Source organism: Ailuropoda melanoleuca, chromosome 7 (genome assembly GCF_002007445.2).
Source record: "Ailuropoda melanoleuca isolate Jingjing chromosome 7, ASM200744v2, whole genome shotgun sequence".
NCBI classification, from domain to species: Eukaryota; Metazoa; Chordata; class Mammalia; order Carnivora; family Ursidae; genus Ailuropoda; species Ailuropoda melanoleuca.
This window is the reverse complement of record NC_048224.1, coordinates 53,660,239-53,685,877: the sequence shown is the minus strand read 5'-3', so window position 1 is coordinate 53,685,877 and position 25,639 is coordinate 53,660,239. Positions and strand designations below refer to the sequence as shown.

At 52.2% G+C, this 25,639-nt stretch overlaps 2 protein-coding genes across 12 annotated transcripts in view; one reads left to right on the top strand and one right to left on the bottom strand.

The window, feature by feature from the left end:
* The first annotated feature begins 380 nt into the window (after positions 1 to 380).
* DYNC2I2 (dynein 2 intermediate chain 2) lies at positions 381 to 25,184 on the top strand. Of its 4 annotated transcripts, none has more exons than XM_019795234.2 (9): positions 381 to 524; positions 16,007 to 16,255; positions 21,685 to 21,794; positions 22,318 to 22,475; positions 23,018 to 23,127; positions 23,624 to 23,791; positions 24,006 to 24,238; positions 24,433 to 24,590; positions 24,830 to 25,184. In XM_019795234.2, exons 1-9 carry the CDS (start codon positions 480 to 482, stop codon positions 25,066 to 25,068), a joined length of 1,470 nt encoding a protein of 489 aa, XP_019650793.1. In that variant the 5' UTR covers positions 381 to 479; the 3' UTR covers positions 25,069 to 25,184. The 4 variants fall into 4 exon arrangements, with proteins under 4 accessions (XP_019650793.1, XP_019650794.1, XP_002915273.1 ...); XM_019795235.2 differs by lacking the exon at positions 381 to 524 and adding an exon at positions 6,203 to 6,403 and having other exon boundaries at positions 24,491 to 24,590; XM_002915227.4 differs by lacking the exon at positions 381 to 524 and adding an exon at positions 6,203 to 6,403.
* Positions 25,178 to 25,639, bottom strand: part of SPTAN1 (spectrin alpha, non-erythrocytic 1) — a 58,460-nt gene continuing 57,998 nt past the window's right edge. For all 8 annotated transcript variants that reach the window (XM_034664622.1, XM_034664625.1, XM_034664627.1 and 5 more), the window contains one exon: positions 25,178 to 25,639. In XM_034664622.1, coding sequence (XP_034520513.1) covers positions 25,514 to 25,639 — 126 coding nt within the window. In that variant the 3' untranslated portion in view covers positions 25,178 to 25,513.

The window sequence follows — 25,639 nt, the reverse complement described above, 5'->3', positions numbered from 1 at the left end:
GGGGCCTGAGCTGCGTGGAGGTGAAAAGGCTGAGAGGCAGAGAGGAGGCTGGGTGAGCAGGGATTAAATTCACTTCTCAAACGGCACCTCCTCCAGGAGGCCATCCTTGTCTGCCCTGGATAAAATGGTTTCTGTCCTTCTCTGTTCCCTTCCCTTGCTTCATTCCTCTTCCAGCACTTGGCTTATCGTAGGCATCCCATTAATATTTGTTGAATAAAACAGTTATTTGTGTTCCTCCATGGGAGAGGAATGGGGTGTGGCTTTTTCTACCACTTCCTTCCCACCCCACCCTCCATCTCCCCACCTCCTCACCATAATGACCTGGTGCCTCTTCCAAGCACTTTTTACCCTTATGTGTCCAGTGTCGATGCACAAAGTGGAAATTCCAAGAAAACAGGACTTCTTGGTGGTGTTGCTTGCTCTCAAGTACCGTGCCTGACACACAGGAGGGGCTGGACAATCATCTGCTAAGTGAGTGAATGAACGAAGGGATGAGCTGGGAAGCCTGCGTGCGTGACTTGGAGGTAATGTCCACTGCTCAAAAGTCTGTGGGATTTTTCCTCTTCTGATCAGCTCCTACTTCACGGATCCCACATTTACTCTAAATGGTTCTGGAATTCCTCTTCAGGAAATAGGTCTTAAACTTCAGCGCCCTGGAGAATGACCAAGGGAAGTCCCAGAACCCACCTTAAAGATAATGAATTAGTGGGGCTGTCCTGGGCGAATGGGATGTAGGTGTTCACAATCCATGCTCCATTCTGCCATCCGCCAGGCATCTTCTTAAAATACGTAAATCCAATTAAGTCACTCTCTTCCTGAAACCAATCAGTGGCTTTCTGGTGTCCAAACTCCCCGCACCGTTAATATCTGTGTGATCCAGCCCAGGTCCACCTGCCACATCAAGGCACCAAGTTCCCTCTTGTCTTGGGGACTTTCTTTGAGGAGCTATTCCTTCTAGCTGGAAAACCCCCTGTTCTCACTTCTATTTTCACCTTCAAGTTGTTCTTGCCTGGATGACTTCTTTTTCTTTAGACCCCAGCCTAGAAGCCCTCTCCTTGCAGAGGCCCTTCGTGATCCCCAATTTCATGAAGCTCCTTTGCTGACCACACATCCCTGGCCAGCACCGGGGTTGACTCACAGAGTACTGGCACTGTCTTTCTTGCATATCTGTAAGCTTATTGAAGGCAGAAACATGGTCCCCAGAACCTAGTGCGGCACCTGCCACATAATTGGTGGCAACATGGAGAAGACAGCACTTATTTGGAAGGCCAAACCCAAACGTGTGCGCACACACACGCTGAGAACCTACCCTGGGCCCAGTGTTACTCAGGACGAATCTCGCCCATTTTTTTAACACCCAGCCTCCCTTTGTGTGGCCTCCCTGATCTCATATGGCTTGGTGGTAATAATAATGTTACTAGTTAAGGGGCACCTGGGTGGCTCAGTCGGTTGAACGTCAGACTCTTGGTTTCGGCTCAGATCGTGACCTGAGGTCATGAGATGGAGCCCTCTGGGGCTCCACATGGGACTTCATGCTCGGCACAGATTCTGCTGGAGATTCTCTCTCTCTCTCTCTCTTTACCCATCCCCTGTGCTCCTGCTTGCTCCCTCTCTCTCAAATAAATAAACGAAATCTTTAAAAAAATGTTAATAATTAAGGAGTGTGGGGTGCCTGGCTAGCCCAGTCATAGGAGCATGTGGCTCTTGATTTCACGGTGGTGAGTTCGAGCCCCATGTCAGGTGTAGAGATTACTTAAATAAATAAATTTTAAAAATATTTAAGAAGAATTAAGTACTGATAACATATAGCCACTGCTTTGTGTGCTTGCTCTCCAAGTCTTAACTCATTCAATCTTATTTCAACTCTGATGAAATAGACCCTCGTGCCCCAGTTTTACAGACAAGATAGTTGAGGCACAAAGTGATTTATTTTTTATAAAGATTTATTTATTTATTATTTATTTGTTTACTTTTAAAGATTTTATTTATTTATTTGACACAGAGAGACAGCCAGCGAGAGAGGGAACACAAGCAGGGGGAGTGGGAGAGGAAGAAGCAGGCTCCCAGTGGAGCATGGAGCCTGATGTGGGGCTCGATCCCAGGACTCTGGGATCACGCCCTGAGCCGAAGGCAGATGCTTAATGACTGAGCCACCCAGGCGCCCCTGTTTATTTATTTTTAAAGATTTATTTATTAATTGGAGAGAGAGAGAGAGAGAGCAGAAGTGGGAGGGGCAGAGGGAGAGGGAGAGAGAATCTCAAGCCGACTCCATGATGAGTGTGGAGCCTGACATGGGACTCGATCTTACAACCCTGAGAACACAACCTGAGCTGAAACCAAGAGTCAGGTGCTTTACTGACTGTGCCACCCAGGTGCCCCTATTTATTCATTTTAGAGAGAGAAAGAGAGAGAGACAGAGAGAGCATGAGGTAGGGGTAGGGAGAGGGTGAGAGAGAATCTCAAGCAGACTCCCCACCGAACACAGAGCCTGACGCGGGGCTCAATCTCATGACCCTGAGATCATGACCTGAACTGAAATCAAGAGTTGGATGCTTAACTCACTGAGCCACTCAGGCACCCCAAGGCACAGAGTGATTTAAAGGAAGGAGCATGGGGTTTTGAACAGGCAGTTCTAGGTGTTAATCCAACCTCCATCTCACCAGCTGTGCATGACCCTGGGCAAGTCATAAGGTTCTCTGAGCCTTTGTCCTTTCTTACCTCTGTGAAATGGGGGTCAGAGTAATACGTGACCTATCAGGATGTTGTGAGAATTTATGCAAAATGTTTAATATATGGTGAGAACTCCACACACTAGGAGGTGTTATTATATTTGTTGTTTCATCCTCGGTGCATGGTATAGACATTCAAAATTTGAGTTGTTTACTAAATAGAACTGAATATTCCTGAAATAATTGCCAACAGGGTTTTAAAATAAAGATGCCTGGAGCGCCTGGGTGGCTAGGTTGGTTGAGCGTCTGCCTTGGCTCAGGTCCTGACCTCGGGGTCCTGGGATCAAGCCATGCACGGAGCTCCCTGATCAGTGGGGAGCCTGCTTCTGCCTCCCCCTCTTCCCTCCCCCCGCTCATGCGTGCTCTCTCACAAATAAATAAAATAAAATCTTAAAAAAATAAATAAATGAAATGGGGATGCCTTCTTTTTTGACTCTTTGAAAGGGCCTCTTTGAATGCATTGTAACATTCTCTGAACATACATTTACTGAACTTTTTGTGCAGCAAAGAGTAGAGGTAGGGAGAAGGAAGCTTCCTGGAAATGGCCTGATAGTCCATCTGACATTTAAGAGGGGCTCTGTCCTCCTATAAGGGTGAAAACTGTACTTACCAATGGTGAGGCATTCGATTAGTCTTTGTTGTATGCCAGGCACAGTGCTGGGCTCTGGGGACACCTGTGGTCCCTATGTTAGTGGAGCTGACCCACTGGGGCAAAGATAGGCATTAGTACCTTGTTACCTAATTACGTGTTTGAGGAGTGCTCCAGAGGAGAGAAATTTGGTTCCTGAGAGCCAATAACAGGGGTTTGGGATCTAGTCCCTTTAGCAAATAATACTTCCAGGGAGGACTGAAGATTAGGAGAGCAGGGAGGAGCATCCCAGAGGCTGGGCCGAGGAGTTTGAGTTGCTGTCAGGGTAACAGAGGATGGGCCAGAGTGCTTGCTGCTTCAGGATGAGGGCTGGACAGACACCACAGGGCCACTGCTCTTCTCCTTGGCCCCTCCACTCCTCATCCAGTGCTCCCCCTTTCAGCCTCCACTTTTCTGGCACATGTCCCTGATCAAGACTTTCCCACCCTGGATACATTACCCCAAGTGTTCTGCTTGCCCAAGGTATAATACTCTCTCTCTAGCATAGCTAAGCATAGTCTGATCCTTCGTTCGTTCGTTCATTCATTCATTCATTCATTCATTCCTGGCTTTCTTTTTACAAATAAGCCACATAAAACTTGAATGCCACAAAGAGAAAAAAAAAGAAATTTAAATCACCCAGAGGCAACTGCTATCAATATTTGGATCTATACTCCTAGGTTTTATTAGAAATATATATTATAATGATATATTATATGATATATAATATAAAAACAGGATACACTGTGCATAAATTGAGTTTTATAAAAACTTTAATATGCTGCACATTTTGCCACATTTAAATATCTATCTAACAACACTCTTAATGGCTACCTGAGATTCTATACCATGTGTCAGAAATACTCAGTTAAAGGCCTACTATACATTCTTTCTCAAATATTTTATTTATTTATTTTTAAGATTTTATTTATTTATTTGAAAGAGAGTGAGAGAGAGCACATGAGCAGGGGGAGCAGGAGAGGCAGAGGGAGAAGCAGGCTCTCCACTGAGCAGGGAGCCCGATGTGAGGCTCGATCCCAGGACCACGGGATCATGACCTGAGCTGAAGGCAGATGCTTAACTGACTGAGCCACCCAGGTGCCCCTCTTTCTCAAATATTTAGTGAGCACCTGTTGTGTGGCAGGACTTTGCTTGGAAATTTAGGTTGACTGCAAGATCCTGCTATTATCATAAATGATGTGCTAGTGAATTTCCTTGGGGCTCAACATCTGGGCAGATCTGTAATTGGTGACACAAGAAAAATTCCCAGAAGTAGAATTTCTAGATTCAAGAGGAAACTTTGTCAAATTACCCTCCAGTTAGGTTTTACCAATTTACACTCACACCCACTTCCTGCGTTTAACTGCTTGATAATATCCATTACTTTTTCTACTTCCTTCTTTCATTCTTAAACCCACTGCAGGCTGACTTTTGTTCCCCCTACTCCACTGAAATTGTTCTGAGGTCACCAGACATCATCCAGAGTGTCACTTTCAGTGATTGATCTATTTTTGGGCCTTATCTTCATTGACCTGTTTGGGCCATTTAATACCTCTGACCACTCTTCTCTTCCTGAAATATTTACCTTCCTTGGTCAGGTAAAGCAGATCCAGTCTTACTAGCTTCATTTTACACCTAGGAAACCCAAGGCCTGAAGAGGTACCCAGTCTATGAAAGAAGACATAGCAGCGTGCAGGGTTCAAATCTAGCCTCTTGACTCTCACAGTCTTGAGCTTCTTTCTGAGCGAGATTTTTGGAATCCTTGGTGATGTTTGCAAATTCTTTAGTGTTAAGAGGGGCTCACAAGGAGAATTTTAACTGATTCTACTTTCTTTTTGTAAGAAATTTCTATTACATTTCATTTTTTTCCTGTGCTGCTAATCTGATCAGTCTTCATGGCCTTGGCTGGAACAGAGTTCTAATGAGGACTCAGTTGTGCTGTGGTGCAGAAGGACCCCTAACTGGGCAGGTTTCCATCCATGAGAGTTAAGGGATAGAAAGAAAGCCCAGAGGACCTGGGGGGAGGACACCTGCGAAGAAGCCCAGAACTGGGCTTTGGGGCCAAGCAGCAATCTGCAGGTCTTGGGCAAATGTACCGTGGGCTTTCCTGGGTGAGCTGGGCAGTTGCTTCTCAGACCACCGGTACCCTCATGTGACATTGAGCAATTGCTTCTTCCTAGAGTTGTTTTGAGGACTTAATAAGTTCAACATACATACATACATACATCTCTGGGCTCTGCCTGACATACGATATAGATACTCAATAAGTGGTAGTTATTTGGGCCTTTAATTTCGATTTAACAAGGATTTTTCTATATTCGACCTTATTTGGGCCTTCCAATTATCCAACCAAACTCTACCTCCGCAGATGGATATTTTTAATCATTTTATCCCGGCAGAGACTGAGTATCAGAGGGCGAGTGCTTGGACTCGAGGCGGCCGCCAACTGGAGCCGACTCCCCTGGAAGCATCCAACTTCTTAGCGGGCTCTGCAACCCGTTGGCCCTACAACTCGTCACCTGCCTCAGTCGCAGCCTCCCGTCCTCGCCCCTGCGTCTGGCCGCTCAGCGCCATCTTTGAGCCTGGCACGGTGCCGTACTTCCGCACTTCCCTCCCCCACCCGGGGGTAGCCCCGCCTGTCCAAGCGTGCCCCTACTGGGATGAAGTATCCAAAACTGGCCAGGCTTGTCTCATACTGGCCCAAAATAATAATTTATCTCGTCCTCTCAGATCTGGAGGAAGCGGTCTGACCAATTAAAAAATGGTGGGGATAGCCTCACCTCCCCTGTCTTCCGCTTTGGAGGCGCAGGGGCGAAGGTCACCTCGGAGTGCACAGGCGCGACAGGGAGGAGCTATCTCCATGGCAACGCGCGTGCAGCCCTGGCAGCTCTGCCCGGCGGGAAGTGCGGGAGCTGAAGCGCTGGCGACAGGCGGGGCTGCGAGCCCAGAAGGGCCCGGGCGGCCCGGGCCGCTGCAGGACGAGACCCTGGGCGTGGCGTCTGTGCCCTCGCAGTGGAGGGGCGTCCAGGGCATCCGCCGGGAGACGGTGAGGGCGCGGGCCCGGCTCGCGGCGACGCCGGCAGGAGGGCGAGGGTCCGCGCGCGGTCTCCGGGCCAGGTTCTGGCGTGCCACCGGGTTATTTTTGTGTCGTCACCCACAGAGGCTAACCCTTGCGGTATTCTCGAGCGTTTCCTCAGACTCTGAACAACCACAGAAGGGTCTTTTCCTTAAGCCTTCTGAAGACCCCGTGTTTTGAAGGATTTTGTGTGAAGCGCCGTTTTTAGGCGTTTCAAACCAACTTCTCTTAAAAAAGACTAGATTGCATGTCGAGGTCGAGAGACGCCGGTTTTCTGGCAGCGTAATCCAAAGCACACACGGCGAGGTGTTTTGAGGAAGTGAGGGGCAGGGCTCCTGGGCGCCAGGCCTCCTCGGGGGTCTTTGTGCAGACTTGGAGGGCCTGCTGTGTGCCAAGAGCTCTTCCCTCCTGGAGCTGACGTGGGGCCGTTCTTAGGGCACAGCCAATAGGCAACTTACGAATTAAGTAAATTCCGCTGGGTGTTCTTTAGTTGGTGAGTAGTGCCATGGAGGAAAGAAAAAGATGGGTGAGGGATTGGAGGGACTGGGTTGGAAAGTGAGGGGGTGAGGGGTCCTCATTGAGAAGGTGACATTTGAGGAGTGAGAGAGTTAGCCAAGTGGATACCTGCCATAGAGCGGCCAGGCAGGGCAGACTGCAAGTGCAAAGGCCCTGGGGTTGGAGCAGTTCTTGCTTGTTTGAGGAGGCAGCCGGTTCGGGGAGAAATGAGAGAAGGGGAAATGGTCCCAGTTGAAGTCAGAGTGGGGAAGCAGAGGCAGGTCAAGTAGGGTCTTGCAGATCATTGTAAGGATGTTGGTTTTTCCTCGGTGAAAATGGGGGGCATTATAGGGTGCTGCACATTTCCCAGAAGAGAAAACTTAGCTTGCCGTAGGAGTGGCCAAACCTGCAGAGCTTAGGTCCTCACCAACACCAATGAGCTTTCCATGAAGTCTTAGTCTTGAAAACCCGTTTCTTGCCTCAGGCCAACAGTCTGCATGCAGGTCTCAAGCCAGGATTTGAGGTGGCTTCAGAGCACTCCCCACTTAACCGTGCTGCCTAGAAATGGTTCTAGTGCAAAGCCAAGGGGGTATTTTAGTTAAATCTCGCCATCCTTTTCACAGGTAAATGTATAATTCACACTTACTGTCCTTTAAGAACACTTGAAATAGCTCTTGTTTGCCAAAGACCCAGATTCTAGAAGACTTTAGGTTGGAAACCACCATTCAGTCTAACTTTTTTTTCTTCTTAGAGAGAATGAAATGGAGGCAGGTTGATTTTCTTGTGACTATAGTTTTAACCTGTAGGATTCTGCAAACGGATTTGAACACTTGAAGTGTAAGAGCTTTCATCTGTGAGGATGATTTCCTTAGACTAGCATCCCGTCTTGTTGAAGGAGATTTTTGATTAAGTTGTAAGAATGTTGGAGGGGTCGGAAGAAGGAGGTAAATTGCTTTTTCCAAATTAACTTCTTTCTCTTTATAGAAGTTAATGTATCCAAAATGTAGAAAAAACCTGGAGATGAAAAAAAAAATCACCCAGTTTCCCAGCCATTTGGTTTGTACCTGTCACAACTGTGTTGTCTGTTTTGCCCCATTTAAAATAAAATAAAAATGGAATCACTGGGGCACCTGGATGGTGCAGTTGTTAAGCGTCTGCCTTCGGCTCAGGGTGTGATCCCGGGGTCCTAGGATCGAGCCCCACATCAGGCTTCTCCGCTAGGAGCCTGCTTCTTCCTCTCCCACTCCGCCTGCTTGTGTTCCCTCTCTCAATGGCTGTCTCTCTCTGTCAAAAATAAAATAAATAAAATCTTTTTTTTTTTTTTAAAGATTTTTTTATTTTTATTTATTTGACAGAGATAGAGACAGCCATCGAGAGAGGGAACACAAGCAGGGGGAGTGGGAGAGGAAGAAGCAGGCTCATAGCGGAGGAGCCTGATGTGGGGCTCGATCCCACAACGCCGGGATCACGCCCTGAGCCGAAGGCAGACGCTCAACCGCTGTGCCACCCAGGCGCCCCAAAATAAATAAAATCTTAAAAAAAAAAAATGGAGTCACACTGTGCACAACATTTTGTAGACCCAGGTTTTTCACTTAATACATCCACAACAAATTTCTACGTTTAAAATTTTTTTTTTTATGATTTTATTTAACCAGTCTCCTTTTTTTTTTTTTTTTAAGATTTTTTATTTATTTATTTGACAGACAGCTAGAGAGAGAGGGAACACAAGCAGGGGGAGTGGGAGAGGAAGAAGCAGGCTCATAGCAGAGGAGCCTGATGTGGGGTTCGATCCCAGAATGCCGGGATCACACCCTGAGCCGAAGGCAGACGCTTAACGACTGCGCCACCCAGGCGCCCCTAACCAGTCTCTTTTGATGGTTAGGCACCAATTTTTCTTTTATCAGTAAACCCCATGGTGAGTGTTTTAGCTAATTTTTATTTATTTACTTAAAAAATTTTTAAGCTAACTTTTAAATACAGTTCCTCAATTTTTTTAAAAAAGTCTTTCTGGAAAAGTTGAACATTGGTCTCTGCTTGGCCCATGTAGTGGTGCGGTATTCGAATGTACTTCCATGTTCCAGTGATGAATTCTTTTTTCTTTAAAAAAATTTTTTTAAAAGATTTATTTATTCTAGAAAGAGAGGGTGGGAAGGAGAGGGAGAGAGAATCTCCAGCAGACTCCCCACTGAGTGCGGGGCCTGACCCCACACCCCTGAGATCATGACCTGAGTGGAAACCAAGAGTTAGACAGTGAACCGACTAAGCCACCCAAGCACCCCTTTTGAAAATTTTTTTTAAAGATTTTATTTTTTAAGTAATCTCTACACCCAACGTGGGGCTTGAACTCACGAGCCAGGTGCCCCTTTTCTGTTTGAATATTAATGGCCTTTGGCCTGACTTGACTTTTCTTGTCATATTCCAGTCTGTTCACAGAGAGATAGTATACTGGACTTTGGTTTGAGACCGGGGTACACATACTCTTTAGGGCTTTGGGCCGATCACATGATCTCTTTTTCTGCAAAGTGGGTCCTTGTGAGAATACTTTCTGAGGGGTTAAATGAGATTGTGGGTAAGAAAGCGGTTTGAAAGCCTGGGGCTGCTCAGGTGGATGGGACGGGAGTGTCAGGCTCCTGTCCACGATGCCCGAGATGAAGGGTACGTAATTATCCCTCCTTGCTCATCCGCTGTTTCTCGAACCTGACTGACACTGGACTGTCCTGGAGACTCTTGAAAAATGTGGATGTCTGGGTCCTACCTTCAGCAATTCCGCTTAATTGGTATGTGGTGTGAGATGGGAATCGGTTTTATTAAAGCTTCCCAGATCATTCTAATGGGTAGCAAGATTTGAGACCCCCAATTGAATGTATCTCACTTTCCAACAGCATAATCTTTCTGGAGCCCAGTTCTGATCCCAGGAAAATGTGCGGTGCGTTTTTTCCCTCTTTTAAAAAATTGTGGTGGGGCGCTGGGCTGGCTCAGCCAGCAGAGCATGTGACTCTTGATCTCAGGGCTGTGAGTTCGAGCTCCGTGTTGGGCGTAGAGATTACGTAAATAAATAAAGTTGTGGTGAGAGACATATAATAGAATTTTACTGTTTTCAGGTGCACAGTTGAGTGGTGTCGAGTACGTTCACAAGGTGCCAATCACCACGCCTTAGTTCCAGAACTTTTTCATCAGTGGGATGCATTTTGGACATTCAGATCTGTCTTCCTTGGACTGTGAGCTCCCAGAGGCAGGGGAGTGAGTTCTGTGTATTTCTGCACCACCCAAAGGCACCCGGGAAATACTGGATTGAATAATTTTCCTGTGTGCGGTCAGCCCACACGGGGTACCTCTCTCCTCTCCCGCTTGGAATTAAATTAGCTGCCTCCCCGTGGGGCTCTTCCTCCTTCCCTGACCGGCCGCCGCTTCAGCGCCTTGGTGGCTTCTGTAGTGTATGTCACCCCCTGCTGGAGGGTGTTTGTCTTTGACCTGGGGTCTGGCCTCTTAGAGATTTTCAAGAATTCGATCTGTGGTTCTCTACCTTTGAGTTTGCTAGACAGTGTCGATACTGGATTTTTTTTTTTTTCCAAGAGCATGAGAAGAGATTAAGAGGCTAAGACGACACCAAGATAGTCTGCAGTAACTGTAGCTCAGAGGTGGTCTAGCACCCCGGCGGCTCCCGGCTTCTACGGAGATGTCTGCTCTTGCCCTCCGCACGAGGCTGGCTCTGGGCTCCACGTCATCCTTCGAATAGCTGTTTGTTGCCCTGATAGACTCAAGAGGCAAGTTCACCTGAACAGGAGCTTGTGCCTTGATGTCGGTTCTGGGCTCAGTTACTCCATGCTCTCGGAGGCCTCACAGGTGTCCACACGGCATCACGAAACCCGCTCAGCACCCAAAACAGGCCCGACGCACCTTGTCTGCTTGTTAGCGGCAAATTGTGCCTCACACCTGGGTCAAATCGAGGTGGGGCTCGCGCTCGAGCGTGGGCTTTGCAGCGTGTGCATGAGAGCCACTGACCTGGGCCGGGTCCTCTCTGCTGCCATCACGCCCGCCTTCTCAGGTGTGCAGGACCCGATGGGGAAGGAGGTGGAAGAAGGGAGGCCTTGGGGGTGACAGCAACCTGGGGAAAGGAAGACTCTGGGGAGGACGAGTGGAAGTGGGCCTGCTGGAAGTGGTGAGGTGACAACGACAAGCCACTCCCACCACACGTGCCCAGCAGCGTCTCTCAGGTGGGCTGGACAGCATTCTTTAGCCTCTGGGGATAAGCCATGTGCTACCCGACCCCAGGTGAAGCCCCAGCCCCCGCAGTAGCAGAGATAGTCAGAAAGGGGGGGATTGTGAGCACGGTCTGTATTTGGGGGGGCTGGGTAAAAGGTGATGGACCTTGGGCTGTGGCCCTGGGAAGCATACAGACGGGTGAGGCCCACACGTGGGGTCTGAGTGACAGCCCCCGCCCCCACCTGCGGCATCAGCACCACCTGGGGGCTTGTTAGCACAGCACACTCAGCCCCACTCCGGATGGTGGCAGCTTGTGTTCTAGCAAGCTTCCAGGTGATTCTGGGGCCTGCCGATTGAGAATGCAGGTCTAGAATGGTCTTTGAGGTCCCTTTCCACTCTGGAGTCAGATGTGCTGGCTCAGGCTGGTTGGGAGGCTGAAGGGAGAAGCTGCGTGCTTCTAGTATTTGCTGGTGGTGGTTACTACCCAGGGGAGTCATGGGGGCTCGGTCTCTCACTGCACATCAGCCCAGACCTTCAAACACACATTCTTTCTATGGTGATGTATTTCCTCAATTAGAGGACACACCCCCACCCCCAACCTTTTTAACAAATCTTAAAATTCGGTATGTCTCACAAATGACCTGTGTATTTAATATAGTTTCCCCCTGAAGAGCTACTTTTAAATAATTGGAATGTTTTATAATCAATACATCCTAGAGTCAAGGAGATCTAGAATATATATATATTTTGTCTCTTTTTTTTTTTCCCTTGAGAGGGAGGGGGAGGGGCAGAGGGAGAGAGAATCTTAAGTGGCCTCCATGCCCGGCACGGAGCTAGGTGGGGGGCTTGATTTCACAACCCTGAGATCATGACCTGAGCTGAAATCAAGAGTCAGATGCTTACCAACCGAGCCACCCAGGCACCCATATCGATCTCTCTCTACACCCACCATGGGGCTTGAGCTCATGACCCCAAGATCAAGAGTCGCATGCTCTACTGACTGAGCCAGCCAGGTGCCCCTAGAGCGTATATTTTTAATAAGAAAGTGACTATTCTACTCATGACTTTGAAGTTGGCTTGCCCCATATTGATATCCCCTGCATGGATTTCTCTAGCTGGCCAGTTTCTGAATGACTGAATCACACATTGGCACAGTTACACCGGCACTGATCATTCTTTGACCCTGAAGGCAGGACAGAGCCCAGTATTCTGTCAGTACACCCCTCGGGGCCTGGGGTGGGGGCCGGTCACTGGACCCAGTGGGGCCATTTCCTCTGTCATGGTGAGTGTTCCTGAAATTGATCAGCCAGTCCTAGGTGCCAGCCAGAGACCCCTTATTTCAGAAGTGAGGCCTTGAGGGGTGGCGGTCTAGGGGTCAGGGAGCCCTCCTAGGGGTCAGTATGATAGCAAGTGACAGAAACTGGCCCAAACCAGGCGCTTCTCTTTAGGATGCAGGGGTCTCCTGGGCCTCTGCATGGAGGTGCAGCTGGTTCTGAGGATTCCAGGAGGCTTTGGGGGCTCTCCACCTCTCAGCTGTGCTGTTGCCATGCATCCCCTGAGGCCTGTCTGCTTGTCTCCTGGTCGCACTGTGGCTGAGTGTCGGGGCCCAGAGTTTCCAAGTTTCAGTTCCAGGCCTGTGCTGTCTAACTTGTGAAATCTTTGTCTCTGTTGTGAGTTTCCCAGAGAGAGCACGAATGGCCCAGCCTAGGTTAGTGTCCACTTCCCATCCAGTCAGAAGCTGCCGTCCTGGTGTTGGGGCACGTTTTATGGCTTGGGTAGGAGTCCTGACATTCTGGGTATCTGCAGGCTCTCGGGGCAGGACAGCTGAGCCCCCATCCTGGGCTCTGCTCCCTGAGTCTCATTGCCTTCCTCTCTGCGGGGGTTTGCCGGGGCCTCAGACTCCAGAGCCTAGAGCTTGGTGATCTTGGTTTGAGAGTTGTTGTTTCCCTAGTCCACACCTTCCAGTGTGATTAAAGTCTGGCTCCAGCCCCTGTTTCCCCTGCAGCGTCTCTGCCTCTGAGGTGTGGGAGGCAGGCTGCAGCCCCGCATCCCTAATACTCTCCTTCCCGGCCCTGCCGAGGCCTAGGAAGCAAGGATCCCACTCGGCCCTGACTTCTTCCCTGACATCTCAGATGGGAGCCTCAGCCCAGCCACACGCTGCCTGGCACGGAAGGCATCCACTTATATGTGGGGTGGCCTTGATCGAGCCCTTCTTTTTTGGAGGTTTGGGGCTCCATCCTCAGACAATCAGGGTCACACCAGCTACTCGGATCTTGAACTATGGGAACCTACTTCGGTGTCCCAGAGGGAAGAGAGTAACGGTAGTTTCCTGCCGGTTCACAGGGGGAACAAATTGCGGGTACAGTATCATTGGTTTTAAGGTTTTTTTCTCTCCCTAATTTTCCCTAGTGTTTCGACATTTGTTATTTGCCTGAATAAGCAAGTAGCAGAGAAATATTAATAGAGATAGCTGGAAAGGTGACAGCTCGCTGTCTGTTGTGGACATTTTTATCTGACGGTAAGACACTGGGATAACATTCTTTTAGAAACGTTTTTCTGAGTTCATCTGATGTGATTAGTGGCCAGGACGTTGGACTGTGTGGGTGAGAGCACCATGACTGAGACACAGTTTGGTGTCACGGGTCAGACTACCTGGATTCAAGCTCCCCTGCGATCACCTCCGTGCTGTGTGACCTTGGGTGAGTTACTTCTCTGTGCCTCAGCGCCAACAGCAGTAATGGAAAGATAGGGTTTTCTTCATGGGGCGGTTGTGAGCAGGAGTAAGAAATGGGAAGAGCTTTGGGGACGGTGCCTGAGTGAGCACTTAGGGACTGACACTCTTACCATCGTGTGGGTTTCTGGAACTTCGATTTTCACCCACAGACTATTAGAATTGGCTCAGCCTGCACACTTTCCGACCCCCGTGCCCATCCAGGAATTCCTCAGTGCACACACTCCACTGGTGCTGGGGGCTCCTCCAGTCCTGTGGCTTCGGGTCGCATCTCTGTTGGATGCTCTCCAGAGCCTCGTGCCGTGTGACTGCTCTCGGGAATCCTTGATGCCTCCGTGTGGACGGCGGGAGGCATCTCAGTCTAGAGGAGGCCCGGCGGAACTGCTTCTGTGTTCTCCCAGAATCTGCCGTCACGTTCACTGGTGGTCACCTGCTCTCCGCTCCTCACTCCTCCCTGAGCAGCCAGAGAGGCTTGGCCCTGCTTTCAGCCACCCCGGGGGCTCACACCTAGAGGGACAGTCCCACTCGTCCTGGCTCACAGACGCCTCCTGGCCTTGCCCTTGTTCGCGTGCCGCCCTCCTCTCCCACTGCGGCGGGGCACACCGCCTGCTGTCCAGTCCCTGAGCGTGGGACCTTTTCTACGGGCAGGTTTTGTTCTTGCCTCCCTGCTGCCCCCCCCATCCCTGTCCAGGCCCCTCTCCTGCAGCTCTCTGCTTGTCCTTCACACCTCAGCTCCAGTGCCATTTCCCCTGAGGCTCCCCCAGCTGTTCCATTCTCTCCCACGCCTCTGCAGCACTGCGCTAGTTGAAGGGTTCCCTTGTCTGTGTACCCCCGCCCCCCGTGGAAGCTCTTTAGGCACAGGAATCTCACACACTTTGTTTTCTGCTGTATCCATAGTACCCAAACAGTAATGTGTGTGTAGCATAATGGAGATATATATAAATAACATGCAATATATGTAATATGTTATATATAGCATATATAACATTCAGTGTCTATATAACATATGTAGAATGATATATATGGCATACATGAGTGTGTGTGTGTGTATGTATATATATATATATATATATATATATATATATGGCATAAATGAGCTTGTGCCCTGTACCAAACACCTTGCAAAGTGCTGGGGATACAAAGAGAGATCAGACAGGGTTCTGAAGCTGGAGGAACTCACAGCTTAATGGGAGGTAGATAAGCAAAGAGAATTTTGTGGAATGTGAAGGGGAACGTGGGGACACGTATTTCATGTTCTAGCAAGAGCTGCCCTGTGTGGGGCCAGCTCCCTTCCTTCAGGCTTACTAGTGCTGGCCTGCTGCCCAGCGCTGTCCCCTAAGCCTGAGCCGGGGCAGGGGGGCACAGGGGTCTGGGCCTTGTCATTGCCCCATGCGTTCAGGTGCCTGGTGAGGGGCCACGTGAGCAGAACCTCTTCTAAGACGACGATGTGCGATAGAGGGTCCCTCACTTGGTAAATGATGGGTCATGTCCGTGTAAGAAAGAGGCTGATCTGTTGTCTGTCCCTGTGCCCGGCTAAACAGGGGACAAGGGATTGGAGGCAAATGGCAGGGTGGAGAAAAGGGGCAGCTGGGGAGAAGCCTGCCTTCTACCAACTAGCTCATCACAGACACACTCGCTTCCTTTGATCACGGGGGCACCTTGGAAGGTGCCTGCCAAGAGAGAGATGCCTTGGGGCATTCTGCTGGTGGCTGGCTTTGAGGTGCTTCCATGTACTGGCTTAGGTGACCACTGCTGGCTCTCCTATGACATGATTCTTATCATTGTCAGTATCTTCAAGAGGGCACTCCTAAAAAAAAAAAAAAAAAAAGATATTCCCGCATCCCCTGCAAATAGTGTCATAATGTCACCAAAAGTCCTGGGAGGCCCTTATTGGGTCACGTTGACTACCCCTGGACCTCTCACTGTGACCCAGGGCACATAGGAAGGTTGAGGGGTCATCTCCACCCATGGCACACAGATTGGGCTCGTCCTTTGGAAGATGGGCCAGTTACAAGGGAAAGGGACAGACTGGGGCAGACAGGGTGACCGGAAGCCAAGAGGCCTGAGGGGAAGCGGCAGCAGGGGAGGGGAGTGCGCGGGTGGGTGAGGCTGGGCGGTGACTGGTGGGCTGTGATCTTCTGCAGAGAAGTTGCCAGACAGCGAGCATTTCCACCGCCGAGAAGGCTGCCCAGACGCGGAAGCATGTGGACGCCCAGGTGCAGACGGAGGCCCCTGTGCCAGTCAGCGTGCCGCCCACGTCCCTGCATGACGACCCCCGGCTCGCAGCCTTTCTTCGGAGGGTGGAGGCCATGGTTATTCGAGAGCTGAACAAGAACTGGCAGAGCCATGCTTTTGACGGCTTCGAGGTGAACTGGACCGAGCAGCAGCCCACGGTAGGGAATGGGCTGGTGAGGCCTGGGATGCCCCCCAACTCTGCCGCAGCTCGAGCCCCGTTTCCAGTCCTTCTTTATGCCGTCCAGATACTGATAATAGCGCTAATAATAACAGCGTTCACAGAGCTCTGACATTCTGCCGGGTGTATAGTTTTATGAGAGTAAGTCATCAGGGGCGCCTGGGTGGCTCAGTTGGTTAAGTCTCTGCCTTCAGCTCAGGTCATGGTCTCAGGGTCCTGGGATCGAGCCCCACATCGGGCTCCCTGTTCACTGAGGAGCCTGCTTCTGCCTCTCCCCCTCCCTCTGCCCCTCCCCCCTGCTCATGCTCTCTCTCTTACACTCTATCTCAAATAAATAAATAAAATCTTAAAAAAAAAAAAAAAGAAAGAAAAGCGTAAGTCATCAGGCCTTCCCTGGTGTCAAGAAGTAGGTGTGCAGGGGGCGCCTGGGTGGCACAGCGGTTAAGTGTCTGCCTTTGGCTCAGGGCTGATCCCAGCGTTATGGGATCGAGCCCCACATCAGGCTCCTCTGCTATGAGCCTGCTTCTTCCTCTCCCACTCCCCCTGCTTGTGTTCCCTCTCTCGCTGGCTGTCTCTCTCTCTGTCAAATAAATAAATAAATAAAATTAAAAAAAAAAAAAAAGAAGTAGGTGTGTAGTTACCTGCATTTACAGCTGGGAGGTACAGGTGGGAGAGTCTGAGCCAAAGTGACTTTTCCAGGATCACACAGAGCTAGTCAGCAGTAGAGGCAAAGTTTGAACCCGGGGAGTTGGACTCTGGACCGAATTCTCTGCTCGGCTGTGTCTCCCCAGGCCGCACGCGGTGAGGGCTCTCTGTGCCATCTCATTCAGCGTGACTGCGTGAGGCAGTACTAGGATGATCGCCATTTTATACAGGAGGCCCAGAGAGGCTAAGTGACTTGTCTGAGGTCACACAGCTGTCACGGGCCAAGCTGGGATGTGAGCCCTTGTCTGGTTTCGCTACCGTGCTCCGGTGACTTCAGTGTCTCCAAGGCTCAGTTCAGAGCTGTCACCCTGTATACTCAAGTGTCCAGCTGCACAGACAGCCCAGTCTTTGAGATGAAGGAGGCTCTGAGCGAATGGGGGGCTCTTGGCTTTGGCTCCATGCTGGGCCTCAGCCTCCCCTGCGGACAGACTGCTTGCTCAGTGCGGCATGTCCTTGACTGACCGACTGACCGACTGACCATAGAGCCTTAGAGTTCTGGCCAAACTTTTTTGTATACGATGCTTTCTTCCCCGGGAAACCGAGGTGAGTAACTGTGTATTCAGAGGTCATAAGCCCTGCTCTAGCCCCTCGCCCTCCTCCTCTGCCCTCTTCCACCAAGTCATTGGAAGGCACGGGAGAGTCGGTTTGTTTGAGGGAAATTCTCAAAATCGCTCAGAACAGGTGCCGAGGCCGCACCCAGGCGCTCAGTCCCTGAATCTCCGTGCGGCCCCGCACCGGAGGGGCTCGGCGGCAGGGAAGAGCCAGCGTGTTCTCTTGCCCTCCCCCCATTTTACGGTTGCATTTACAGAGGTTAAGCTTTTGTTCTTTATCAGTAGTGCTTCCCCCCTTTCTATGGATTAATTTAGTCCAAGTGTGTATGAGTCTCTCCCCCTTTACAAAATCTGTTGTTTTTTTTTTTTAAAGATTTTATTTATTTATTCGACAGAGATAGAGACAGCCAGTGAGAGAGGGAACACAAGCAGGGGGAGTGGGAGAGGAAGAAGCAGGCTCATAATAGAGGAGCCTGATGTGGGGCTTGATCCCATAACAGCAGGATCACGCCCTGAGCCAAAGGCAGACGCTTAACCGCTATGCCACCCAGGCGCCCCACAAAATCTGTTTTTTGACTACAGAAACAGTATGTGCTCATTCTAACAGATCCGGGCGTTGCAGAAACACAGAGCGCATACTGTGTAGACAGCGGTGGGGCAGCTGCTCCCAGGCCCTTAGCTCCTCTCTGTGCCACACTAACGCAGCACTGTTACTAGTGTTGTCCTTAAGCACAGTTATTTTTTTTTTTTTTAAGGATTTTACTTATTATTTATTTGACAGAGCACAGGTAGGGGGAGCAGCAGGCAGAGGGAGAGGGAGAAGCAGACTCCCCACTGAGCAGGGAGCCAGACGCTGGGCTCAATCCCAGGACCCCCGCGATCATCACCTGAGCCAAAGGCAGACACTTAACCGACTGAGCCCCCCCTCCCCGAGAACATTTTATTTTATTTTATTTTATTTTTTTTAAAGATTTTATTTATTTATTCGACAGAGATAGAGACAGCCAGCGAGAGAGGGAACACAAGCAGGGGGAGTGGGAGAGGAAGAAGCAGGCTCATAGCAGAGGAGTCTGATGTGGGGCTCGATCCCATAACGCCGGGATCACGCCCTGAGCCGAAGGCAGACGCTTAACCGCTGTGCCACCCAGGCGCCCTGCCCGAGAACATTTTAAACAAAAAATGGAAAGCACTCTACATTTTTTTAAATCACTTTTCTCACGTGCCAGAGCTTTCCATGTCAGTTCCTATCAAGGTGCCCCAGGCTGTGTCCCACTGCACAGACATGCCATCCTTTATGTGGGTCCCCTGTGGGACTCAGGTCTCCTCCGGAAACGTGCGGACAGGCGGGAGATCGGGTGGCACCCTCCGAGCGCAGTGCGACGGCCGCATGTCTTCACGGTTCCCGGAATGCCCGGCAGAGGAGAACTTTCCGAGTTTGCTCTTACATTAACAACATCAGCGAATCTCTCTCTCACTTCTTCTTTTGCATCAGTTTTTTGTTGATTTCCTCATAATGGAATTATTATTTTGGCTGATGTGGGGTTTTGCTGTCTCTCCTGCTGTCAAGGTGTTGGCCTTGACATTTCATCACTGTCCTTGGCTCGGCTGTCGCGGCTCCGGAAAGGCTTTGTTGCCACGCTCAGAGAGAAACCTTGATTTCAGATTTCCAAAAACAATGTGACAACCTGGGGAACACTTAGAAATCAGAGATAAGAGACAGGGGCTCCCACCAGAAGTTCTGATCTCCTGGCTTTGTTGTTCTCTTCCTCTTGCTTCGCACACGTGTGTGGACAGCTGTGCGTCACTGTGACCGATCTTGGGTCTTTTCTGGTCGGGAGCAAAGCCCGTTCTGTGTTGTCAGGGGGCTACAGAGCCTTCACGCTTGTCCTTTGAAAACACCACTGAAGGTTCATCTGTACACCGTGTTTTTCTGTGCCCGGTGTATCAAGGTGTGTTCCCCACGCAGGGCTGTTCACCCTTGTGCTGTTCCTGCGTCCGCCGCGGTGACTGTGTGGAGCAGCCCGGTCATCCCCGGCATCTCCCCCTGTGTAGCCTCATCCTCTACTGGGTGTTGCAGTTTTAAGTAGTGTTATGACAAATAACATATACGGCTTATTTCTAATGTAAACTTAGGTTGAATGGGACATAAAAACACACACAAACTGCCACTTCAGGCCCGTGGCTTTTCAAAGTGAAAATACTTGTGGAACCAGAACCCAGGTCAGGAAACCGAATGTGGTGAGACCCCAAAGGTTTTCTTGAGTTCCCCCCACCTCCTACGCCACCGTACAGCTTTTCTTTTCTTTTCTTTTTTTTTAGTTTATTTTTAAGTAATCTCTACACCCAATGTGGGTCTTGAACTTACGAGCCTGAAATCAAGGGTTGCGTGCTCTGCTGTCTGGGCCAGCTAGGCACCCCTATACGGCTCGGTTTTAAAGAACAGATTTATTGGGATATCATTCACATCCCATATAATTCCCCCATTAAAAGTGTACAGTTCAGGTGGCTCAGATGGTTAAGCCTCAGAGGCCTTCGGCTCAGGTCATGATCTTGGGGTCCTGGGATCGAGCTTCACATCGGGCTCCCCACTCAGTGGGGAGTCTGCTTCTCCTTCTCCCTCTGCCCCTCCCCCTCACTCGTGTACTCTCTCTCAGATATAAATAAAAAAATCTTAAAAAAAAAAGAAAAGCGTAGGGGCACCTGGGTGGCTCAGTCGGTGAAGCATCTGCCTTCAGCTCAGGCCATGATCCTAGGGTCCTGGGATTGAGTCCCGCTTCGGGCTCCCTGCTCAGCAGGGAGCCTGCTTCTCCCTCTGTCTCTGCTGCTCCCCCTGCTGTGCTCTCTCACTCACTCTGTCAATAGACAGATAAAATCTTAAAAACTTACTAAACCGTACACTTTATTTTTTTATGTTCCTAGAGTTGTACGACACTGGCACGATTTTAGGACATTTTCATTACCCCCAAAAGAAACCCCATGCCCACTAGCGGTCACTCCTCATCCCCCCAAATCCCTGGCAGCTACTCCTCTTTCTGTCTCTCTATGTTGTCTGTTGTGGACATTTCACAGAGATGGAATCCTATACAAAGCGGTCTCCGTGACTGGCTTCTTGCACGTCAGAATGTCCACGGGGCTGACGGTGGCTCCGTAGTCCTTCCTGCACTGGAGGGATGTACCCCATCGATCAGTTGGTGGGCATCTTGGCTGCTGGGAATAATGCTGTGAACATCTGTGTACAAGTTTTTGGATAACATGTGTTTTCAGTTCTCTGGGTGTGGACCTAGGAGCGGACTTGCTGGGTCATACGGTGCCTCTCTGTTTAACCTTTTGAAGAATCACCAGATTGTTTCCCCACGGCGGCCGTGCCATTCTGCATTCTTGCCAACGGCCTATGAGGGTTCCCAGTGTACAGCGTTTTACACATTTTAGGTTCTTTTCATTGGATAGTTTCTTTCTTTGGGGTCATGAGGTCAAGGGGTATGCAGCTTTTCTCAGGAGTCTTGATCTGTGCTGCAAATCCTGTCCCGGAAACCATGGTCTGATCGCTCATGGTGGCCCCCACGGCCGGCCTTCTCAGTTGCTGTACCGGCCTCCTCTGGGGTGAGAAAGAAGATTCCAGACCTTTACGTGTAAAGTCCTGTTACTGAGTACAGTCACATTGTGCAGCCATCGCTACCATCCAGTTCCAGAAGCCAAAGCTATATTTTTTTAGAGGGGGTGGAGGGGCAGAGGGAGAGGGAGAATCTTAAGCAGCCTCCACTGAGTGCAGAGCCTGACACGAGGCTCGATCTCACGACCCTGAGATCACGACCTGAGCCAAAACTAATAGTTGGGCACTTAACTGACTGTGCCACCCAGGGGTCCCAGAAGCCGAAGCTTTTGAAAGGTGTGTAGAACAGGGTCTAACTCTGATCCAGAACCTGGCATCCATCTTGGTTTGGAAGATCCTATCTGCTGGGTGTTTGGAAGTATCCTCTGAGGAGTGGTGTTTGGATGAAGCCTCCAGATTTGCCTCCAGATTTCCCTCCAGGACTGGGCAGCGGACCTGCTTGGCTCGGGAGGTCCAAGCCTACGTGTAGTTTTTTTTAGGCGGCTATAAGGCCACCTGTTGGGTGGCTCTGGGCTCAGGGTCGTGATGGTCTGTCTCTTGCAGGTGACCTGTCTGCACACCCTGGGCTACCCCCCAGCCCAAGGGCAGGGTCTGCATGTGACCAGTGTCTCCTGGAACACCACCGGGTCTGTGGTGGCCTGTGCCTATGGCCGGTGAGTGGCAGCCAGGGTGGCTGTGGGGCACTGGGAAGCCCTCGGACCCTGATCTAAGCCTCTTTTTCCCTGTCTGTGTGGTGAAGGGTTGGCCTGGAGCTTGGCCATTCTGGGAGTCTTTTTATTCTCAAGGCTGCCTGGGCACCAGGTTGTCTGGAAAGAGCAGAGGTGGGAGGGGCTTAGAGCCCAGAGTCCCGGTGCCCATCTGTCAGCACAGGGCAGTAAGCCTGGGCTGGCCGCCTCTGCTCCACGAGCTGTCTCCCGATGGGCCATGGTTCCCCCACCCTGCCATTATGTGGACCCATCCTTGGTTCCCGGGAACCCTTTTCTAGAGGTCATGCCCTTTAGGTGTCACGGAGATGCCTGTGCCCCTTCAGTACCCAGTATAGTCTGGCCGATGTGCGACCCAGAGGCTAGTCTGTTTGGGGCTGGTTGGGGGAGTGGTGGGTCAGATGATACGAACAAGGCGGGGAAGAGGCCCCCGGCCTCGAGGCAGAGCCAGCTCAGGCTCGTCCCTGTGCAGGTTGGATGACGGGGACTGGAGCACGCTGAAGTCCTTCGTGTGTGCCTGGAACCTGGACAGGCGAGGCCTGAACCCCCGGCAGCCGTCGGCAGTGGTGGAAGTGCCCAGCGCCGTCATGTGCCTGGCCTTCCACCCCACGCAGCCGTCCCACGTCGCAGGTGAGCCTTCAGCCCCCCTCGCTTCTGCTTTCCACCCTGCAGAGAGCGGCTGGAGGTGGGCCCTCAGCCCCCCGCATGGCTAGGGCAGGTCTGCTGTGGGGGAGGAGAGACTGTGGGCAGCCCTGATCCCTGGGCTCAGGTGAGGATGCCTGGTATGGAGCTTGGAGGAGGAGGACGACAGGAGAAGGTGGGTCATTGCTGAGTCTTGTCGGGATGTGGGCCGTGGAAGGGCACGGCCTGGTCAGGACCAGAGGCCGGGCGATGTGGGCACCCTTGGGGAGCTGTCAGCAGTGATAGGAGCCCCACGTGTGGGGAAAGGGGGTTGTGCTGGAGCGAGTGGCAGGGTGCCGGGCCGGGGAGGTCAGCCTGGTGGTGGGCGAAGCTTCCTGGGGTGTGGCGGGGGTGTGTGCAGCGGGCCAGGACTTTTCCTCCTCAAGGTGGTTTTGGGGAAGTGGCTCCATGTCCTGCCTCTGTTGGGTGTGAAGAGCTGGGACTTGGCCAGGAGGCCGGGGTGCTGGCTGTGAGTCCGCTTGGTCCTGCAGGTGGGTTGTACAGTGGCGAGGTGTTGGTGTGGGACGTGAGCAATCCTGAGGACCCGCTGCTCTGGCGAACAGGCCTGACGGACGACACGCACACAGACCCCGTGTACCAGGTCAGAGCGTGGGCTGCTGGCTGGGTTGGGGAACCATCCCCTTCTCTCTGAGCTGGGCAGGGCTGGCACGAGCCTGCTCCCTGAGGCCAAGCAGGAGAGCGGGCGCCCGCTCGGCACAGCCATGGCAGGAGGTCACCGGGGAGCTGGCAGTCAGACAGCTGCCTTCAGCGTTCTCAGAGCTCCCAGGGCATGAGTCACCTCCTGCCCCCGGCAGGAGCCACCCCCAGGGCCCTGGGCCATGCCCAGCGGCCCCCCGCCCCCCAAGCTGCCAGCAGAGGCTCCCAGCTGTCCCAGGCTCAGGGACAGAGCTCGGAACCCTCGGGACTGCCCCCTGGTGTGTGAGGTGGCTCCAGGCCTCCCCCAGAATTCTCCCTCTTCTTTTCCTAGAAGGGGTGGGTGGGGAGGGAGGGTGACCGTTGGGCTTGCTGGGAGGTGAGGGCAGGCTGGGGGGCAAGTAGTGCTTTCCCGACCTCGGCACTGCACCCTGTCGCCCCAGGTGGTTTGGCTGCCCGAGCCCCGGCACAGCCACCGCTTCCAGGTGCTGAGCGTGGCCACGGACGGGAAGGTGCTGCTGTGGCAGGGGCTCGGGGCGGGCCAGCTGCAGCTCACGGATGGCTTCGCCCTGGTTGTGCAGCAGCTCCCAAGGAACGCCAAGCTGAAGAAGGTACGTGGGGTCCCAGCTGCCCCCCCTGGACCCCATAGGAGCTCCGTGAGGAGCCTCGGGTGGGAGGGGGAAGGCGGCACTGGCACCCGCGCTACCAGCGGAGGACCTGCCGCCTGAACTCCTTGGGCCACAGCGCCCGCTTGAGTGACCGGGCTCCTTTGGGACACTGTGTGACCAGATCCCTTGGCTCTGCCCGCCGTTCATTTCTCCACAGCCTCCCCGGGGAGAGACCGAGGTGGGTGCCACAGCGGTGGCCTTCTCCAGCTTTGACCCCAGGCTTTTTGTTCTGGGCACGGAAGGCGGCTTCCCACTCAAGTGTTCCCTGGCAGCGGAAGAGGCCGCCCTCACCCGGATGCCTAGCTCTGTACCCCTGCGGGCCCCGGCACAGCTGACCTTCTCTCCGCACGGTGGGCCCATCTACTCCGTGAGCTGTTCCCCCTTCCACAGGTAGAGAAAGCCCCAGCACACCTGGCACGGGGGGTGAGGGGGTCCCACAGAACTGCGGGACTGGGCCCAGCTCTTCCCCACAGGAGCCCTTGTGTCCAGAGTGCTGGTGGTTGGCCCCTCGCTCCCTGGTTTTGGGGTTCAGGGAGGCCCAGTGGACCAGGCCACCCAGCACTCCTCCCCTGCGTCCTGTCTAGGAATCTCTTCCTGAGCGCGGGGACCGATGGCCACATCCACCTGTACTCCATGTTGCAGGCCCAGCCCCTGGCCTCCCTGCAGCTGTCCCACAAGTACCTGTTTGCTGTGCGCTGGTCCCCAGTGCGCCCGCTGGTGTTCGCGGCTGCTTCCGGGGAAGGTAGGAAAGAGGACGCCAGACTCAGATCCACTTAAGCCACGTGGGCCCGGCACGTATCTGGAATTCTGAGCTGGGGAAAGAACACGCGGGGGGGAGGACTTTCCTCGTGTGGGAGGGATTGCTGTCGCAGGCAACAGCTTTATTTTCTGCCGTAGCCTGTCGACTTTCTCTGCCCGGGTGCGCAGGGGACTTGGGGGCGAGAGCCACTGCCCCTCTTCCACGAATCTCTCCCCCTGCAGGTGACGTGCAACTGTTTGATCTCCAGAAAAGCTCCCAGAAACCCACAGTTTCAATCAAGCAAACCCAGGATGAAAGCCCAGTCTACTGTCTGGAATTTAATTGCCAGCGGACTCAGCTCCTGGCCGCCGGCGACGCCGAGGGCACGGTAAAGGTGTGGCAGCTGAGCACCGAGTTCACGGAACAAGGGCCCCGGGAGACCGAGGACTTGGAGCAGCTGGCCGCCGAGGTGGCCACCTGAGGACTGTGAAGCGACAGCAGGGCCCTGTGGGTGGGGGCAGGTGGGGCGAGGCCACACCTGTGCTGAGCTGTGGCTCTCTCGCGGAAGCTGAATGAAGACAACACAAGCGTCTAGGTGAGACTCGTTTATTTGTTATGTGAAAACAAAATGCAGGGGGAGAACAAGGAGGGAATGAGCCAGCTGCTTAGATGATTTCTCGCGTCGGAATGGGGGCAGCTGCCTTCACAACAGGAATCCGGGTCCCCACAGCAACGGGGCGAGTGCCACTGGACCGGAAACGGCTTCGTGAAGCACCGTTTCTACTAAGTCATATCCCCAAGCGAAGCGGACGTGAGCTTACAGTGGAAAGTGACACTGGAATACTCGAGGAGCACAGAGAGGAGGTGACATGCAGCAAGGCGACAGCGGGGCAGGCAGCGCAGGCCAGGAGAGGCTGGGAGCGGGATCAGTTCACGAAGAGCGAGCGGGTGAACTCCACGTAGTCGAAGGCGGTGGGGAGTTCGCGGCCCTTGCCGTCCACGTAGGGCTTCATGTGGGAGACGCAGTAGTCGGCTTGTTCCCGGGTCAGGTT